At 38.8% G+C, this 21545-nt stretch overlaps 1 protein-coding gene across 1 annotated transcript in view; it reads left to right on the top strand.

Annotated features, from left to right (window-relative positions):
* The window catches only part of NIN (ninein), a 158876-nt gene that overhangs the window by 103682 nt on the left and 33649 nt on the right, over positions 1–21545 (top strand). Inside the window, exon 27 of the mRNA XM_089654855.1 lies at positions 6057–6236. Within this exon, the coding sequence (XP_089510981.1) occupies positions 6057–6236 (180 nt within the window). The remainder of the gene's footprint in view (positions 1–6056; positions 6237–21545) is intronic.

The raw sequence follows: 21545 nt of genomic DNA, 5'->3' as shown, positions 1-21545 counted from the left end.
ATCTTCCCGCTCTGCTCTGATCAGCTCACAGATCTCGTGCTGATTGCAACAGAATCCTCTGCATGTGAAGAGGAGAAAGGGGCCTACCTGAACGAAATCCTTGGCTGTGTCTGCTAAAGATTTGAGCCATAGACCTGCAACATTCATGATTAAATGGGTTTCAAAATGTTTTTTTTTTTTTTTTTTTGGAGAGGTCCTCAATGTCAGCCCCAATTTTTTTCTCCCATGACAAAAGGATGGGAGGTGGACATGGGTTTCAATTCTTTCCTTTTTAATTAAAAAAACAAAAAATTCCTTACTGGAGTCAAAATCTCTTTCTAGCTTTGGATATAATGGGGGAAGGTTTAGAATCTTTAATGGGGCTTTTATCCGTTTGGGTCTCCATTGCAGGGGTTTGTCTTTGCTTCCTGCACCAGTTATATTGTCAATTTTTGGGTTCTGGTCGCAGTGACCCCTGATACATGGTGCTGCAGAGACCAGCAGTGAGGGAATTCCTCTGAAATGAGAACACAAATGGCAGTTTTACACTCCGCTTAAAAATTTGTTTTATTGTTGTTTTTGGCTTTTCCAAAAGGGGGACAGAAGTAAGTAAAAACATTTAGAGGTCAAAAACACTAGCAGACTTTTTAACTATTCCGCACTCTATTAAAACATAAATTTGCTTTAAAATATTTAACTATAACTACATTTTAGTAACTGTGTGTAGCCACTCCACGTTCTATTTAAGTCCATTAAGCTTGCCAGACCAAAGAAATGCAGGTCCAAAATCTTTAATGTTCACAACAAGAAAAGGCAACTACAAAAAAAAAAAATTACATAATTGCAGTAAAAATACAAAATCATATCCACATCCAATTACATTACCATTCAGCAATACACATGCAGAAAAGGTTAGCGGTAATAATAAAAATACTTATAAACTCTATTCCACAATGGCTAAAAATACAAAGGACATGGTTCTCATGAAAAAACATTAAAATTAAAAACTCAGCCAAATTATTTGTAAATACATAATTCATTCATTGGAACATGCTTGCAGCTGGAATCTATCCCATGCACTCAAAATAAATAGTAGAAAAACATTTATGGAAATATACAGTACAGCCTCCCAAGATGCCAATAAAACTTAGCAGAGGTTTAACCATTTGCCACTCCCATTAAAATTAAAAAATGGATGAAATTTTTCTTTAAAATTATTTTATTAGAACTGCAATTTAGCCCCTGTGTATGGCCACCCCCTTTTACCAATCAGACATGCCTAAGGTAGGGGGAAGTAGACCATTACAACACAATGGCTGCTTTGTTAAGATGCAGTGAAGGGGTGGTTACATGAATGGACAGGGTCTGGTTCTGAGAAAAGCTTTTCAACTTTAGTTATGGTGTTCATTTCAAGGACCGCTACATTTTAAAACAAACTCATACTTTGTATTTTTATTTCCAATAGCCATGTTAAATTCTAACTAGTCAGTAAGATAGCTATTGGCCGACAGCAACATTTTGTGTTTGAGTGTGTTGCATGGTTTTTGATGTGTGGTGCATATTGTCTGATGTGTAGTACACCATTGCTGCACGATTGTTCAAACATCTTCTCTGTCTGGACATTGCTAATAATTTACAAAAATTCTGTTCAAGATAAAAATATCCCAAAATTTAAAGGCCAATTCTACCAAGAACTAATTCAATTTGGCACTATCTCAGCTTCTTATTTCTTGGAGAGTCAATTGGTGATATTTTCCTACATAATTTAGTTTCTCTGCTGCTGGCCAAAACAAAAGGCTCATTCTCCGGCAGTTGGATTCCCATGACATCATTTCAGCATTATGGGGAAGGAATTGGAAATACCTGGTGGTCATCTCATCATTGGGGCCCCTGAGATATTCAAGAAGCCACCCAAATCTGAAGTATCATTTTAAGATAGAGTTAGCCTTTAAAAGCAAAGACTTGAGAACAGAGTTTTGTTCAGCTTTTGTGTATGCTTGCTGGTTGAATCTGTGTTTTATTATCTTTTACGGATTCTACCAAAGTTCCAGTTCCTGGCTCAATCCCTACCATGACTATTGTGAAGACATACTTGAGTATCTTACTTCTCTTGACAATTCTCTCATGTAAAAGGTTTCCTGCACTCAGCTATGATTATTCAACATAATACAGAACAGCTGTAATAAACCTTTTTAGTTTCCATTAAATTTGTGAAATAAAACCCAAAATAAGTCCATAAATCCTTCTCCAATTTCTGAAAAAATCACCGTATGAGTCCAATAATTGTCGTGTACCTCAATAGTGCATTATCCTCAAAAATTGTTAAATATATAAATAATAACCCAATTAATTCCTCATGTATTTCGTGCACAAAAAAACACATAAATCGTGAACACACTAGTGATAGTGAATATAGGAATCCAGAGAGGGGATATACACCAACTAGATCCACATGGATGCCTTCAGATTCGCATTAAAAATCCCATAACTCCACCTCAAGCAGCTTCCAGGAACGCCAGGACCCCTTATGAGGAAGTCAAGGGACATGACGTTGGATGTTGCCCAGAAGTAGCGGAGCGGCCATCTTTAGTGTGGGAAACACAGTCTGGTGTTCCTGGAAGCTGCTTGAGGTGGAGTCATGGGATTTTTAATGCAAATTTCTATGGTTTATATGTAAGGAGATTTTATTAAAGCATGGATCTTTATACTTTCATACATATTGCATGTTTCCATGTGGATCTATTTGGTGTATATCCCTCTCTGGATTCCTATATTCATATAAGGCTGGCCATTTAGATGTGCCACTGAATGGTCACAGAGAAGTGTATATCTAAATATTATACAGAGTGTTTCACTATCACTAGTGTGTTCATGATTTGTGTGTTTTTTGTGCATGAAATCCACGAGGAATTAATTGGGTTATTATTTATAGATTTAACAATTTTTGAGGATAATGCACTATTGAGTTCTTTGTTTTGAGGTGCACAGTAATTATTGGACTCATACGGCGATTTTTACAGAAATTGGAGAAGGATTTATGGACATGTTTTGGGTATTTCACAAATTTAAAGGACACTAAAAAGGTTTATTACAATTGATTTATACTTTCAAGGGTGAAAGGTGGACCTTTTAGTACGGTTTCACATGGTATTACAGAGAGTATTAGTTTATAGACACCGATTTATAAATGATAAGATAATATAGAACCGGTCCATGACTATCACTTGCATAAATTGATAGGTTTATTGAACTTGCAGAAAAAAATTACATAGAGTGATCAAGAAGCAGCTATAACTCATTTTGCATGCTACATGTGTACTCCATAAGGCTAATCTAGCTTTATGAATAAGCACTTTGCATACTAAATTACAATTGGCTGGGTCTCTTTTAGTTTTCATTTTGCCAATAGGGATATTTCTCCACTTCAGGTTCCAAAGACACAAAAAGATATGTGTGTAAAGCCCCTTATAGAGAGTTGTCGCTAGTTCTAAGGTCTCCTTCAGAAAATTTCCATTCTAGGGCTGTTTTGGCGACTATAATTTTTTGATTCCCCATCACTTTCTGTACCAGTGACTGTGGTCTTCAGGACAAACGAGTGAATCTCCCAAGAGAAGGTACACGTGTGTTCAAAATAATAGCAGTCAGACATCACTAACCTGATCAATCACTGTTTTTGGTAGAAATGATATTTCTACATGGCAAATAATTTACTAGCAGGTGTAGTAGAGTAATAGAAATCCAACAGACCCAACAGTCATGACATGCATGCTGCTGATTCTGTGTCATTGAATCACTAATTGAAAGGGGCGTGTTCAAAATAATAGCAGTGTGGAGTTCTATTAGTGAGGTCATTTATTCTTTGAAAAACAGGCAATTATTGCCCTTATTTAAGGAAGGAAGGCAGCAAATGTTGGACATGCTGGTTATAGTGCATTTCTCTCTGAAATGGGTCGTTCCAGACATTGTTCAGAAGAACAGCGTACCTTGATTAAAAAGTTGATTGGAGAGGGGAAAACATCGAAAAGTGCAGAAAATGATAGGCTGCTCAGCTAAAATGATCACAATGCTTTAAAATGGCAACCAAAACCTGAAAGATGTGGAAGAAAGCGAAAAACTACCATTCGGATCGATAGAAGAATAGCCAAAATGGTAAGGACTCAGCCAACAATCAGCTCCAGGAAGATGAAAGAAGGTGTGACGTTCCCTGTGAGGACTGTTACAATTCGAAGACGCCTATGTGAAGCCAAGCTATCTGAAAGAAGTCCCCACAAAGTCCCACTGTTAGAAAAAAAAAAGACATGTGCTGAAGAGGTTACAATTTGCCAAAGAGCACATTGACTGGTCTAAAGAGAAATGGTGCAACAATTTGTGGACTGATGAAAGTAAGATTGTTCTTTTTGGGTCTAGTGGGCGGAGACAGTTTGTCAGACGACCCCCAAACACTGAATTCAGGCCACAGTACACTGTGAAGACAGTGAAGCATGGTGGTGCAAGCATCATGATATGGGGATGTTTCTCATACTACGGTGTTGGGCCTATTTATCGCATACCAGGGATCATGGATCAGTTTGAATACATCAGAATACTTGAAGAGGTCATGCTGCCTTATGCTGAAGAGGAAATGCCCTTGAAATGGATGTTCCAACAAGACAACAACCCCAAACACACCAGTAAACTTGCAACATCTTGGTTCCAGACCAACAAGATTGACGTTATGGAGTGGCCAGCCCAATCCCCGGATCTTAATCCAATAGAAAACTTGTGGGGTGACATCAAAAATGTAGTTTCTGAGGCAAAACCAAGAAATAGAGAAGAACTGTGGAATGTAGTCCAATCATCCTGGGCTGGAATACCTGATCACAGGGGCCAGAAGTTGGGTGACTCCATGCAACACAGATGTACAGCAGTTCTTGGAAACAGTGCGACTACAACCAAATATTAAGGGATTTAAAGGAAAGCAAAATCTTCAAACATTTTTCCGTTTATATAGTGAATGTTTGAGTTTGTAAAGAAGAATACAAACACTATTTTTTTCGAACAGTCTAATCACTTTTCTTCAATTTTTTTAGAGGAACAACACAAATTTGAGATATTTTTCTTCATGTTTTGATTTGGAATAGAATGTGTAGTGTTCCCAATGCATTTGTGTGGATGGAAATAAAAGCTATTAGAAGGATTTTGAGCTTTATTCACTTTTTTCAATACACTATTATTTTGAACATAACTGTACATGCAACAATAAAAGCATGATAGGACCCCTTCCCTTCTACACTATCCAAAACTGAAAAAAAAAAATGTTTTTGCTATACATAACTGTAAAGTTTCTGGGCATCTGAAGACCTTCTATGTGGAAGCACCCAATGCAACAAAGTAAATCAGTATATAAACGGCAAACTTGCAAAATTAAATTGGAAAGTAACTGTATAGAGCTTCAAGGGACTTCTTGAAGTTTGAGCAATTGCAAAACTGCAGATCTTTTTTTTAACGAAATATAGATTTTCATAGGTGTCATTTGCAAGCCTGCATGGTTGAGATCTGGAAAAGGCTTGCATCCTGGACAAACTTAGTAGCTGCTCCCAATTGGGCACCTTCCATATATATATATATTTGATAACCTCAGTAATAGACATGACAAGTGGATGGAGCTGGGAGCTGACTCCTGGAGTCCCAGGCTGATTAAAAAAAAAAAGCCAATGGCAAATTCCTAAGTCTACATTCACTCAAACTTAAAATAGCAGCTTGGTGTGGAAATATCCTTTAAGGAAAGAAAGGTCTTGCTTATGGCAAACTGACTCTCGTTTTATTTTTTTTTTCTGCAACTCATCAGGCTATAGAATAGCAAATCTACAGGTTTTTTTTTTTTTGAGGTATAAAAAGATGGTGTGCCCGAGTCATGAAGAGAGGCGGGTAAATTTAGTAGAGGAGTGCAAAAGCACAGTCCTCCATAGCAAGCAATCAGAAATCTACCCATTTGGTTGTTACAGTGTATAACATTGACGCTGCTCTTTGAACTGCCTCTCTGAATAAGCCTAGGGTGGAGAGTAATAGATCTGTAATGTGTACTGTCTGTACTGCAGATGCTGCACTCACCGACCAGCCTGAGCCATAGCCACTCTCAGCTCCAGCAGCAAGCTTGTGCCACCGTGCCGCGAGATCAGTACTTGCAGCTCCAGCAACAATTTCAGCAGGCAGAGCGGAGTAACCAGCAGCTGCGGGCGGCTCTGGATAACCGCAGCGCCGATGGCAACTCTCCACAGGTAAGTGTGCCTCCTGTCCTCACACTTTATTTTTTTATATTTTTTTTTTTTAATACGCACAGTCTACATCTTTTTTAGTGAATTTTCTCTGGTTATGCCAGTTTCTTAGAGATTGACCCATTCATCATAGCATGCAGTCATTGGATAACTACATTGGTGCATTTTACCCATCATTCTGCAAGTGACTTTGTACAATGCATGCCGTGGAATGCATGATAAATTCCCTATATCAGACTTAAAGCAACATTTGTTTTTCTTTTTAGGGACCGTTTTGACTTTCATTTTTTTTTCAGTTAAAAAAAAAAAATCTTAAGTAGAGAGATAATACTAAGATGCGCCTGTGGTCAGACTATGGACATTAAAGTATTTATATTATTAACAAGCAACATAAAGGGCTTTAAAAGAAATCCTCACTAACCTCCTTTGTAGCTGCAGGCATTGTAGATAAATTTATCTTCAAAGTTCACAGCAGAAGCATGGAAACGGCAGTTCCGCTGTTTACTTTCTGCCAGCCCTCTCATGTAAGCTGTTCTGAAACCAATTGGACTTTAGAGCCCCTGTTTTAGTTTTAGAGATTTACTCCACAGTATGGACAAACCAACAGTTTTGCAAACTTTTCAGCGCACACCATGAAAGTCTATGGGGGCAAACAAGCTATTGTCACACAAAAGGCATGGAAAACCATGTACTGGCATAGGGACATGTACCAATGCCAACATTGGCTATCCTTTTTTTTTTTTAAATTATTGGCTCTTGTGACTCAGCTGACTGGGGCAAAAGCTATATACTGCATTATAAGTGTTTTCTTAACATTGGCCTGACTGTGCAGCGAATTCCCAAGATTCCCAAACTTTTGGCTGGGAACCTTGCACGTGCAAACACATGGCAACAGCTAACCCCAACCTCATTTCTATCCCACAGTAGCTGCAGCAGTCAGTGAGGGCTTGTTTAAAAGCTCTTTTACTGCTTGGTAATATTTATTACAAGTGTTTAGTGCAGAGGATTTATGCAGTACTTTTTCATATGTTGTGCATTACATTATGTGCATTTAGAAACTCTCCCAGCTCATTTTTGAAGCCAACTACTGAGTAGACTAGAATCGGGTATTTATAAGGCACCGACAATTTACACAGCGATTTACATACCGTACATACACATCAGTCACTGGCCTTAAGGAGCTTACAATCTAAGGTTCCTATTTCATAGGCATACACACATACTAGGGCCAGCTTAGACTGGAACCAATTAACCTACCAGCATGTCTTTGGCGTGTGGGAGGAAACCAACACAAACACAAGGAGAACATGCAAACTATGCCGGTAGTGCCATGGTTGGCATTTGAATTGACGACCCTAGTGCTGCAAGGCAGAAGTGTTATCCACTAAGCTACATGCATAAAAATACTCTCATATCCATAGTCTTTGCACAGATACATTTTACCCTTATCTGTTAACAGGCATTTGGCCATCTTTAGGGGGTGATCCCCCCACTTGTCAGAGATTTAGATTTAAAACAAATCTTTGCAAGAATTCAAGTTGGTCAACATCTTTCAGCTTGACAATACAGGCCTCCAGAGATGGAAATCTTTTAAAGTGGTCTAATAAGCCTTTAAAGTGTAATTCCAGTCAAATTCTAACAAAGGCTAAATCTACTCCCACCCCCATTCTCAAACTATTCTATCTGCCCTGTGCAAGAAAAGATGCCTATACTTATTCTGAAGTTGCTTCACCTGATTGGGTCCCCGCATCATCTTCAGGGTAGAGGAAACACAGTAACAATGGCTGCAGAGCCTGTGCAGTGACGTCAGTTATAGGCTTACTATGGGGCAGCCAATGTCAGCTGTCCCTCCTCTACACTGAAACTGGCTCTGGGACCCAAGCATGTGACCAGATTGCAGAGGCTTCAGAACAGGCAAGTATAGGCATCTTTTCCTTCATAGGGTAGATAGAATAGCCTTAGAATGGGGGTGGGAGTAGTTTAGCCTTAGTTAGGATTTAAATGGCATTACACTTTAAAAAAAGGTAAGGCACTCATAATATGCAAAATGCCAACATGAACTTGAAAGTTGTGTATTCACTTCACCCCCTACCAACTCCAGCACTTCAGTAATGCTTCCCATCGTATTGAAGGTCTAACAGTGAACAATGGTGGGTAGGGTCCACAAATAGGATAAAAGCTCCCAAAGTGCCCAAGGTTTTTGGGGTTCAATGCTCATTTTGGAAGATTACCAATGGTGTGAATCTATTTACATGATAACATTTGGCCATACTGGTTTTGTAGCAGACAGTTCATATGTATCTTACGGACTAGCATATGGTGTTCTTACAACAATCCAAGCAGTAGAGCCCCATGGTGCTCCTAAATCTAAACAAAATTTATACTTGTCAAGTCACAAGTAACTGCCTTTGCTGACCTTGTTTTTGAAGTTGCATGTTCCAAATCTGTTATCTTTCATTTTCAACTTGGAGATCCACCAACAAGGGGCAAGCACATGCATATCAGGGGTCCCCTACCATATTTCTTCCTCCCAGTCAAAATCTGTCACCTTAAGAGGACAATAGCCCATATAGGTTTAAAACAAGTCCTTTTACTCTGCATAGTCCAGAAGAGACTCTTGCTCATTAAATCCTAAAATCCTCATTAACTGCTTGCTAATGCTAACACATATTGACTTGCTATGATGTTGCTTTTTTTTGTGTAGATGTCTTGTTTAGTGTGTATTGTATAAATGTTCATTTTTAACATTTTAATTCTAATTTGGTCAACTTCCAAATTTGTATTTACTCTATTTAAAGTTATAGTGCTTCTTGCTGATAATTCATTGGCCATTTTTTAAAACCAGCACAGGCGATGTACTGTATACCTAAACCAAAAATTGCTCCTAATAGAAGAACAAAGTACTTAAAGGTTTCCAGGTTTGCACAGAAAAGTAGATATTAACATGCTGTGCAAACGTTTGCCATATTATCAGCAAGCTTAGACTAACTGATACCTTACACCTTATTGGAATCCCTGAGCTTGGCAAGAGAAACTTTCTCCCTGTTTCTACAACTTTGGTAAATGTTAGTCCAGGTAATCTGCTAAATATTTAAAAAAATTAAACCTTTTACAAAAACTTCTAATCTGTTAAGTGGCCCTTTATTATAATGTAATCTTACAATATTGTGCTAGCGAGTTTACCCCTTCTTGTAACTTTTTTTGTTCCTCATTTGGAAGTTGACGAGACTTCATTTTTTTGAGTATCAAATCCAATCCACTTTATTTTCTGCATGTTGGCGGGTGCAAGTGTTTTTTGGTCTTCTATAAGAGAAGAATTCTTTAACCATGCATGGGGAATGTCAACAATGGTGTGCACTTGAATGTATGCTTTTTGCCCCATCTAAATTTGTGTATGACATCTAATTCCCATCATGGTGAACAGAGGTTCTCTTGCTCCTGCCAGATATTTCATGGATGGATGTACCATGAGTTAAGGTGAACTTGTCATGAAATGAGGAATCTGACTGTACTGACTTGTTTCTTATGACTAATATCCATCTTTGTTTCTCTTCGTAGGGTGTTACTCACCCATGTATGCAGGTCATATGTTTCAGTTTCATTGGCTGCATACTTTTCCTGGGTCAGAACCTCCCTAAATTGGCAAGTAGGGATGAGCTCAGGCATGTTTGCAAACCCAACTAACCTATCCCATCAGGGCGCTGTGACAGCGCCCTGCCAATCATAGGTGGCCAAGGCATGCCCTGCATCTATGAATGCCTTGGCCTTTTATGATTGGCAAAGTGTTGTCACAGCTGCCGGGTGGGATAGCTCAGTTGGCTTCAGACTAGAATCCAAACCCGTTTGAGCTCATCCCTATAGACAAGGATGAGAGTCATGATCCTGGAGACTGTTCTAAAAACATGTTGGAACTGTCAGCTCCTGGTTTTCTGACCTGTTGTGTTCCCTCAAAGCTAAATGGTTTGATGCCTATTTACATGAAGCCTAAGGTAGAGAATTGTAAAAGTGTATGTAAACGCTATTTTTTTTTTTAGTATGTGTGGCATCATGTCTCACTGTTTATACCATTTTTTTCTTAGGCAAATAGTTTTTTGTGAATAGGTCTCTCACCTGGAGATTTTGCCAGTAACAGTACTTCCTTCTTTGGGCTGACAACACGAAGACAAGCCAAAGCCACTGTGTTGATGAGGGAATCCCTCCAGCAGCGCTGTTGTGTTCTGCCAGCAGAACACAATGATCACTGCTAGCGGCTATAGCCACTGGCAGTAATCGCATGCAAAAAATCCAACAAGCTCTTACTGGAGAGCAGCCTGCCCATAGATGAACTCTATCTTGGCTGGATCAGCAGGGACAATTAATCTATGAAAATGTATATTATATAGGGCACGCTTGTTGGAGCCCAACCTCTGTAGCTGTAAGATAAAGGTGCCAGATGGATATCAGGGATGGATGGGAGCAGTAACACTGAGGCAGCTCCTCTTAGAGTGGAAGCAAGGCTCTAATGCAGTAACAAGAAAAAGAAAGGAAGGCGCTTCTAAGTGCAGTATTAACAATTTATTAGTAGACAATGGAAAATTTGCACTTACAAGATAAATGGTTAAAAAAGACTCATCGTGTGGTAATTGGATCCAGGTTGGACATCCAGCCGTCCAGCAGCAAGCTATGCCTATAGGATCAGGAAGTAGAGTCCACGATATGCCTGTGCATCAAAAATGAAGCTTGGAGAGCAGAGTCAGATGTAGCAGGTGAAAGGGGCGGTAATGCATTTTGGAGCATGCTCAATAGGCTCCTTCTTCAGACCTAGGTCATTTTTGATGCACAGGCACATCCTGGACTCTACTTCCTGATCCTATAGGCATAGCTTGCTGCTGGATGGCTGGATGTCCCACCTGGATCCAATTACCACACAATGAGTCTTAACCATTTATCTTGTAAGTGCAAATTTTCCATTGTCTACTAATAAATTGTTAATACTGCACTTAGAGGCGCCTTCCTCTCTCTTTCTTCTTACAATTAATCTATGGCCAGTTTAAAAGAGAAGTTCACCTTTCGTAACATATTACACTCATATTCAGGGTGTAACCTGTTACAAATGGACTAGTTCCCGTTGTGACAGCTAGCAGGGGATCTTATTTTCCTCGCTAGCTGTAACAATTAATAAAAAAAAAAAACAGAGCTGTGCGGGGCTCCACCTGGATTCACAGTGCTCTGTGAATAAATGAACTACAAGTCCTGACAGCCTTTGCAGCTGTCAGCTTGTTGTTCTCACTGAACTACAACGGTGCTGTGGAGCACCATGGTAGTTAATTGATTCTTCCCATCCAGTATATCTGCTTGCCCATACATCCTGTACAGGCAAGTAGATATACTGACAGATCTGCAGGAGACCTGCATGGCACCAGTGATGTGCTGAGCGCTTGTGCAGTGCTTTAGAGGCTCCAGAAACATGCAACCCGCAAAAAATGTGCATTTTTTTTTTTTTTTTTTTTTTTTTTTTTTTAGTAAAAATGTTAACTTATCCTTTAAGCTGCTGCCTTGTAATTAGCTTCAAAGTTGTTGCATGCCTTCAGTTGGCTGCCAATCAGGTCTATGGGAGGCATGCAAAGATAAACAACGCAAAGGCCACATGACAGTGTGTGTGGCAAGCCGACAACGGTGCTGCTCATTACAAGGCACTGTCAGGCCCAATCTGATGTCCTGTTACTGGCAGGGTCTCCAGCAGAGATATGTTGCACCAGATTCACAGACACTTTGCTTAAGAAAACTGTCAACAGTGAAGCATGATGCCAACCATACCGAAAAATTGATTTTGGGTTTGTGTACAAGTTGACTTGGCTTTGCATGCCCAGCACCCTTCTTCTATCACCAGAGGTCACCCTCCCTCCCTGCATGTACAGTACAGCTCATCCCCTGCTGCTGAAAGTATTGCATGTGTCATATCTACAAGTTGCAACCGTGTCAAACCGGGGTGAAAAGTACCAATTGCATTTCTCCCTTCAGGCCTTGCTTCCGGAGCAACGAGCATTGCACGCTGACTCTTACAGACGGATTGGCCGCCTCTGAAAAAAAAAAAAAAAATGTGGCTTCTAACAAGCACCTAACGCTAACCTACCTAACACACTACTGGCATAAGCTGAGAAACCTTGAGAGCTGGAAGCCCAGCTGGCTTGGCTGTACCTTCTCTGTAACCTTTGCAGTATTAAAGTTTAACTGTTTCTGTTTTTTTGTTTTTTTTGTCTTTTAGTCACATGGGGTGGCCATTTTGTGATCTGGTTCATGAAAACACGAGGAACTAATAAGGGCTTAAACTGCACCTTTTGTGTAACAAATGTAAAGATGGAGAATGGGAAATGTATCACTGCCTTTGTTTTTTGTCTCAAAAAACAAAAAAAAAAAAGCAGCAAGTAATGTCAAGAAATATTGCAAATATGAACAAAAAGTCAATGCTGCTTCATTCTTTAAAGTGAATCTATTAATTTAATCACACTCCAGATAATTAAAATGTGTATATGTCAGCATTACTAAATAGAATTTATTTTACTACAAAAAAACCTCTTTCTTGCCAAGTATAGGAAATGCTTAAATCATGTGACTTAAAGCGAAACTAAGCCCTCTGATCCTTTTCTGCCATCTTAGCTTCTGTTTGATCTGCAACTACCATGGTGCTGCACCTGTGATAAGTTATGACTCCAGACATTTGATGGTTTGGTTGCGTTTACAGGCATATGTGACAGTTGACATTCCCAGCATGAAACCGGTAAATGGATTGGTTTGGTTTAGTTCTGCTTTAAACCAAGGAAAGTATTCCATAATCTTACTAGCAGAGGGATTGTGGGAATTTTCCATCATTAGAGGCTGCAGACAAATTGAGATTTACATTGGAGTCAGGCTTGTGCACGTGGCATGGGTCCCAAGAGAGTTTGATTGCAGCTTATTTTTAAGTTATTTCCTCAAAGTGCGTGTTGCTGTGATAGGCTAGGCAGAGGGACTGTTGGGTGTAATAGGCAGAGATGTAATTCTGACGTGCTGATGTAATGGCAGATGGAAGATCCAGAGAGACCACAACAGATGGAGGCTCGATAGTAATGGGAGGTTAGTCATGAACCACTCCTTTAAAACCATTTTGTAGTATTTAGGATGTTTTGTGGAGTGATGGCATTTTGCAATTATCTGGCCAATATAGAGTAGTGGTTGCTACTGTTGTAAATTACATTCTTCTGTGATAATTAGCACTTGCTAAATGGGCTCTTTATTTCCCCTTAGGGATGCTGTATACAGCCCAGGACATCAGATTGTTCTCATGACCTACGTTGCTACTGCTGAACAGTCTTGTTGTCCATCATGTCTGCACTATAATCTGTGCAGGACCAGCGGTCATGTCATAAAAATTGGGACATGACCTCTGTTTTACATCTGTGGATTGTAGGCAGGTACACCAAAGACCAATGATTAAAGTGAGGGTTACTGTACACTAACTTAGCCCCTTGCAAAGAAACAATAAATTCTTCATTAGCTGGAGGTCAATTTGAATTTTTTTTTTTTTATGTGTTTAAGCTGAACTCCAATGGCCAAAATACATGGGAAACATTTTACACGCTTAAGAATTTGTAAATCTGTTGAGCTAGGCTTCTCCTCCCAGACACCCAAGCAGACTTTATTGCAGCCAAGCAAATCATCCTGGTCCAGAACCTGTCCTAGCCAGCAACTGGACAATAAGAGCAAACAGCACACTGAGTGGGTGCTCCTGTACTCGCCCCTCCTGTACGTTCACCATAAGAATGAGTGGGCCTTAAACATTTCTTTAAAACTGGCTCTCAAACTTTTTACTACAGCGGAACCCGTGAAATAAAATAACCAGGTCTCAGAAAACCACTGTAAACAAATATATGAAATAACTATAAGTCAGCACACACAAACACATAATATCCCTTAAAGTCGTATAGTTATCCTTCCCCTGAAGTACCAGTGTACAATATATCAACCGACTTAAATGAACAAACTCAAAGTCCCAAAAGTAAAATGTCCAAAATTTCTAATAAAAACCCCAAAAAAGTCCAATGTGATATCCAAATCTTGATGGATAAGTGCTCACTACTCCAAAATGAAGATGAAGATAAAACTCAGACGTTCTTCATATACCTCAAAAAAAGCAAAATCTAGACATAGTGTATTATCTTAAATACCATAAGTAGTGTCACACGTGCAGCATGCAAAACACTAGTGTCACAGCATTTGTGAAAAAGATACTCAATAGATATCACTGCAAACCATATAAAAAATGCAAAATTACCCTAATTCCAAAAAAAAAAAAAAACAATTAGGGTAATTATGCATTTTTTATATGGTTTGCAGTGATATCTATTGAGTATCTTTTTCACGAATGCTGTGACACTAGTGTTTTGCATGCTGCACGTGTGACACTACTTATGGTATTTAAGATAATACACTATGTCTAGATTTTGCTTTTTTTGAGGTATATGAAGAACGTCTGAGTTTTATCTTCATCTTCATTTTGGAGTAGTGAGCACTTATCCATCAAGATTTGGATATCACATTGGACTTTTTTGGGGTTTTTATTTGAAATTTTGGACATTTTACTTTTGGGACTTTGAGTTTGTTCATTTAAGTAGGTTGATATATTGTGTAAACAAATATAGCTACACCTCAAGGAACATCAGATAGTTGTAAATATCTGGCATTCTTTATGAGATTGTCAGCAATTAAATACAAAATGGAAAGAATGCACTTTTTTTTTTTTTGTTAGTAAAGAAATGTGCTTACCCTCATTGAAGGGGTTTTGTTTTTTCAGTGACCACGTTGGTGGTCACTGGGGGAAGAAACCTCTTCTTAAGCTGGCCATAGACTGCTAGAATCTGCTCCTGCTGAATCGGCTAAGATTCAAATCATGTATGAGCAAGCTAAATATACCAAAGTTGATCAATTGATCAACTTGGGTGCAACCGCTCTGTCAGGTTTTACATGCAAACATTGCTAGGCATTGTTATAGCCGCTAGCCATAATCACTGTGTTCTCCTGGTACCAGTGGCTTCGCAGGAGGGATTACCCCCCCCCCCCCATATCAACGCCTGTGTTGATGGGGCAATTGAGCATCTCTAGCCTTACTTTATTATTATACAGGATTTATATGGCACCAACAGTTTGCTCAGCGCTTTACAATATAACGGGAGACAATACAGTTCAATACAAGAGGGATAGGAGGGCCCTGCTCCTTGGAGCTTACAATCTAGGAAATTTACAAGGGAATTCTTTTCCCAGTGACTAGCAGACACCTAAAAGTATCATTGGAGTCTGTGGTTACTTACCCAAGAGATGAGAGGAAAGGCTCTACTGCTCAGTCACTTTGGGGCTGGAACAGCATAGGCACCATGAAGCACAAAATTAATTCACTGCTCAGGGAATCGCCCCCTAGAAACCTTGGTGGGAGCCCTGGTTGGGAAAGCTGCACTACAACCTTCATAACCAGCAACAAAATGCAAGGGCAGTGCCTACCTTTCCCTTTTAGGAACATTTTTTAACTACAAAATAACGGGTGCACTTTAACTGTTACCTTTTATGGGTTAAACCTCTATTTGCTGCAATTGTTATATGTTCTTAGTGAGTGTAGAGGTTAGTTTTTTTTTTTTTTTAATGAATATAACCTAAGCTCACAAAATGGCCACCCCACTATGTGTAGATGACATGGACACTTTACGTACATTGTAATTACTGATGTAGAAATTCTTTGTGTAAAATACCTTATTTAAAAGAATCTGATTTTTGTTTCTAATTTTATGTATTTATACTATTTATTAGATATTCCCTTCCACCTGAAGTATATTTTTGTTTTCTTTTGTAATATTGTAACCTTTTTCCACGAAAAGACATTTTATACCAGGCACATGGAGATTAATGGGCCTATTTTTATGGGATTTTGTCTAAGTATGTAACATATGGGGTTTTTTTGTTTTGTTTTGTTTTTTGAAAGGGGAAAAAAAAAAAAGGCAAAATGTTTTGATGCTATTGGAAAATAAAATTCTTTTAACTATTTTCTGGTGTTATTTATTAAATGATTTAGTAACCGTAAAATCAAAATAACTTGGAGCAATGCAAATTGGTCTGTTAACTGGTCTAAATATAGAGGGTGTCCCAAAAGTCTCCATACCCAGGAAAAATTAAACTCATACTAGATTTTATATTTGTAATTTACCTAATATTTTGTAAAATGTTTGGAAATTGTAGCCACATGTACCTTTTTTTTATTTACAAAATATTAATTACAATTTTACCTATGAATTTGGGATACCCTGTAGTAAACTGAAATTTGATTGGCTCTCCCAAGTTTCTCTGTTACTGCATTATTTTATAGGCTGGTATGTACTGAGTGTAGGAATGTTGTTGCAGTTTTTTTTTTCTTTTAACCTCTTCATAAATGTGTAATAATGTTTTATATCCTCTAACATAAAAGTTCAAACCATCCTTTTTTTTTTTTATAATTAGAGCCAGTTTGTTTATTATTTCTGTCTATGTTTATCCTACTTCTGTCCTCAGAGAAAGTGAGGAAAATTCAAACTCCAATGGGTCCCAAACAAAATCACAATTTCAGTAGGGGGGGGGATTAGCACTTATCATTTTTTTACTTTCCTGCCTGATCAGCCTTCTTTGGGTCAGTAAATGAGTGGAAAATCGTCCTAATACGGTCACAGATGTGCAAGAAAAAAAAGTTAAAACATCTGCCCAATCTATTAGAACCAATAATGTGGCTACAGTACTAATAAACCACCACAATTAATTGTACAAATTTGGGAGAAAATACAATTAACAGCTAATCTGCAGATAAAAAAACATGTTTCTCAAAATAAATATTTAAAACCATTAAAGCAGAAGTTAGCTGCCAATAAGAAACTAGTATGCCCATTAAGTCCATTATGGCAGATTTGGTGACCAAAGCGATACCATTAAGCACTGCAATATTAGCACTCCAGTCTGTCACCGCCACATCCATGTCTCTTTCCTACAGGCTGAATAAGAGAAATCATAAAAGTAGGTATGGCTAGCCAAAACGGTCTGGATTAGTACAGGCAGATGGAACTGACATCAGTCACAATAGAAAACCACTGCATCCTCCTTGAAGGGTGGTTTTTATGGCAATGACAATAGACTGGAAATGGCAAAGCTGCTGCCATGTTGTGGCTGCGATGATACTTGTGTTAGGAGCATTGTAGACAGTAATTTCTACATATTGACCATTTGAAATGATGGCAGTGCTAGGAGAAGGATTTAACATTTGTCCGATGTTCCACTTGCTGTACATCAAGTGAAGTGGCTGTAGACTGCCATTGTTGACCATAACATGAAAATACTTGTCTGGCTGCCAGGTCTATCTTCTTGTTTTCATACTTTGAGGCACTGACCTGGGACAAAAGTATGAAGTCATCTATCTTCTGTTTCAGGTAAGGTTTTCAAACAACTAAAAACATGGTTGCAGCCATGCAACAAGCATTTTCAGACAGAGGGGCAGCAATGACGGCTTATGTATGCTTTGTGATGGGTTTCCTTCATTGTAGTTAACAAAAGATTGGTTATATAAAATCTAAGATCTCAAATGCCTTTACTCTGTTAAAAACATTACAAAGCATACTGACAACCACCATCACTGTATCAGTGTCTTCTACCCATCTAGGGAGGCCGAAGCTTTTCACCTAGATCCGTTTTATGGTGTCTGGTGGGAAACTAGTTCCCAGAGCCACAATTCTTTTTCTTGAGGTTTCATTTCAGTAGAGAGAATTAACTACAACCATGAGCATATCATGAAATCAGTGGGACCTGTTTCCAAGATCAAAAGAGGGCTCTAGGCATTAGGAAAAATAAAAATGTGGCATGAAAAGTGGACGTAATGGAACTGACCCCGGTCTGCGCTTGCGTACTTCTGTTAGACTACTGCTTCCCAGTCCAAACAGACGCCACAGCTGATCATACAAGACTAGATGACACCAGTCTTGAAGTAAACCAGGATGTAGACTACTTTATTTTACCACGGATACAAGATATATACATTCAAGGGAACAACCTCCCTCCCTGCATAATAACACAGGGTGGGGCAATCTACATTTAGTAACAAGAGACACACCAGCAGACAGTCCCATAAGCAGGGAGGGCTGCTGGTGACACATCCCGCAACAAGCCAATACACAAACACATACATCCCATAATAGTGTGCTCCCAAACAAGACACACAATAGAACAATGGGATGCAACCACACACCACCAAACAATCCACAACCCCACCTCACATGTCTACACAATATTAGGAAAGATCACTCCTGTACCCCTAACAGGCACAGGGTAACTTACACATAAGAGGGATATGGGGAGCTGAGACAGGAGTCTCCCCACTTCTCCAGAGTGAGCTGGGTTCCATAGGCCCCCACCCAAAGTGACTCCTGTCACAGTGGACATGGTTTAAATTGTGCTAGATATTAGGTGTGGCATAAAAGGGGTGTGAGTAAATAGTCTGAGATGACTTGCATAGTGCAGAATGTGGAAATGTACAGTGTAGAACAAGGGGACAAAGATGTCAATCCTACCAAATACATACCATCCTGTACATCCATATACTTCTAATATCAGGGACCTTTTATGAAGTCATTGGGCCTGTGTGCAAGATAATAAGCTGGGCTCTACTGCTTGATACTAAAAAAAAAAAAAAGTGTGCTTAGTGTACCATAGTGGAGAGTGGGCACGATTTCCAGTGTGGCAGGGGTGTTGCTAGGAGTGTAAAAGACAGAGCACATTTGTGCACATGAAATAGAAGAGTAATGCCGCACGCTGTGGGGAACAGTGGGTGTCTCCAAATTGCGTTAACAGTGGGAGAGGCTGGGGGGGTGTGGTTAAATAAAATGAGGTCAGTCTGTCCCTTGGTAAAATGCACCCACCCCAATCCAGTCTGTTCCCCATTATGATCACTTCTGTTCCCCATTGTGATCACTTCAAGTCAAACTGACCTAAGGGGATTGTACTGGAGACACACTGAGCCCAAGTACAATCCTGGCAATAGCTGATTTTTTTTTTTGGCCCTGTAATAGTTGCCCAAATGTTTATCAAATCACTGTTTTCACTAAAAATACACCAAAATCTTTATTAGCATGCATAAGCACAACTTACAAAATTCCCATTAAATTCCTAAGGGCAAAAAAAAATTACAACCTCCTCACCAGGTAGAGTCACCCTTTTATATCAGGTGTCCACATGCTCCCAAGTTCACTCACAGCATCTCCTTCCAAGTCACGTGACAGGGGGAGGGGGAAAAAGGGGACAGTTCTCTGTCTCATTGTCATCTTTTCCTCCCCATGCAGGCTGGAGGGAGGAGAAAGCTGAATCCTCCCTCCAGCTGCAGATCCTTCTGACAGGAATGACACTGAATTCACTCCTGTCAGTAAGGAGAGGGACAAGCAGTCAACTTGGCAGTGAGCCTAGCCTTGACAAGCATCCAGCTTGATTCACATCATTCAACTATCAAATGCCAAAATCCCTATGCCGCACTAGTTCTCCATCAATAGACCACTAAAAAAGACAGAGAAGGGGGGATTTAACCCCTAACTACACCTTCAAAACGATTTAAACCATTAAAGCCCAACTGCACTGTAAGTTTAATTGGCTAAATACATTGCTGGCGCATTAAAACAAAATGTGTGCAAAATCAGATTTCTTTTTCTTTAGAAAGCAACTTACACGGAGTAGAAAATCATGTCTCTTGTTAGCATACTGCAGAGATGGACCCATGCAGTTTTCTAAAAGGTACTTCAGCATGAGGTTAGCTCCAAGGAGCAGGGCCCTCCTTTCCCTCTTGTATTGAACTGTATTGTTTCCCATTATATTGTAAAGCACTGAGCAAACTGTTGGCGCTATATAAATCCTGTATAATAATAATGAGGTTGGCTGATTGCAGAGCTATACATCTAACTTTGCATGGAAGGGTGGCTGAGAGATCATTGCCTCCACACAGAGATAAAGGTTCTTTTCTGATGGACACTAAAATAAATTGAATAATTCAAGCGCTAACTATGGTGAAATAAAAACAAAAATTACAATTAAATACTGTAGCCGCTAGTGCACACAACCCATGTCTCAGTGGGGCAAATTATACAATTACAATGTGAAGTGAAAAAATGCTGCGCTACATGAAACAATGGCACAATCCATTATAAAACCAAAAAACAACGTGAAAAGAAAGAGATCATCTTTGTATCAGCCGTGTTCCTCATTAAAAAGAACTCCACATAAACTTTATCCTTTTTAAACTTTTATTCATCAATTAAACAGAAGAAATACATTCACGTTCCGGAGGTGTATTTGCACCAGGTATGATGAAGGTCCAGTGATGTACTGATTAGACACTAGATGGCAGTATCATCTCAGCAGCAATCAGTACATCACTGGATCTTCATCATACCTGGTGCAATATACACCTCCGGAACGTGAGTGTATTTCTTCTGTTTTAATTGATGAATAAAAGTTTAAAAGGATAAAGTTTATGTGGAGTTCTTTTTAATGAGGAATACGGCTGATACAAAGATGCTTATCAGGAGGGAGATTACTTTGGAGTCTTCATTCAGCAAGCTGATCTTCTGAGTCCATATGGGACCAAACGTGCAGTTAGATCGTAACATTGTATAATGTGAGGTCACACTGCGTGAGGTGAGCAGATATACGGTGGAAGATGTCTTTGCAAGGGAATTGATGACTGATGCACATATTTTTCATTATCCAAAGGAGGGTTGACTGAATGAACACTTTAATTGAACTTGATTTTTTTAATGACGTTTGTTTGATTCATAAATAATAATAAAAAAAAATTATATACACACACACAATAGAAAAATATTAATATTGAAATAAAAAAAATAGTGAAATATATATATATATATATTTATTATTAGAAGAAAAATAGTAGAAATATTAATATTGAAATAAACTATTCTTTATTTTTGTGTTTTTTTTATATATTTTTTTATTTCAATATTACAATTTTTTCTTCTAATAAAAAAAAAATATTTTTTTTTTCACGTTTTTTGGTTATATAATGGATTGTGCCATTGTTTCATGTAGCGCGGCATTTTTTCACTTCACTTTATTGCTGGACACTATTTACAGTGGGGAAAATTATTATTTGATCCCCTGCAGATTTTGTAAGTTTGCCCACTTACAAAGAAATGAAGGGTCTATAATTCTCATCATAGATGTATTTTAAATGATAGAGACAGAAAATCAACCAAAAATCCAGAAAAAATAACATGATACATATATTTTACTCAC

Source organism: Staurois parvus, unplaced genomic scaffold, assembly GCF_062004578.1.
Source record: "Staurois parvus isolate SC_StPar_1 unplaced genomic scaffold, SC_StPar_1.0 ptg000811l, whole genome shotgun sequence".
Taxonomy (NCBI): Eukaryota; Metazoa; Chordata; class Amphibia; order Anura; family Ranidae; genus Staurois; species Staurois parvus.
The sequence above is the reverse complement of the archived record's forward strand: the minus strand, read 5'-3'. Positions and strand labels throughout refer to the sequence as shown.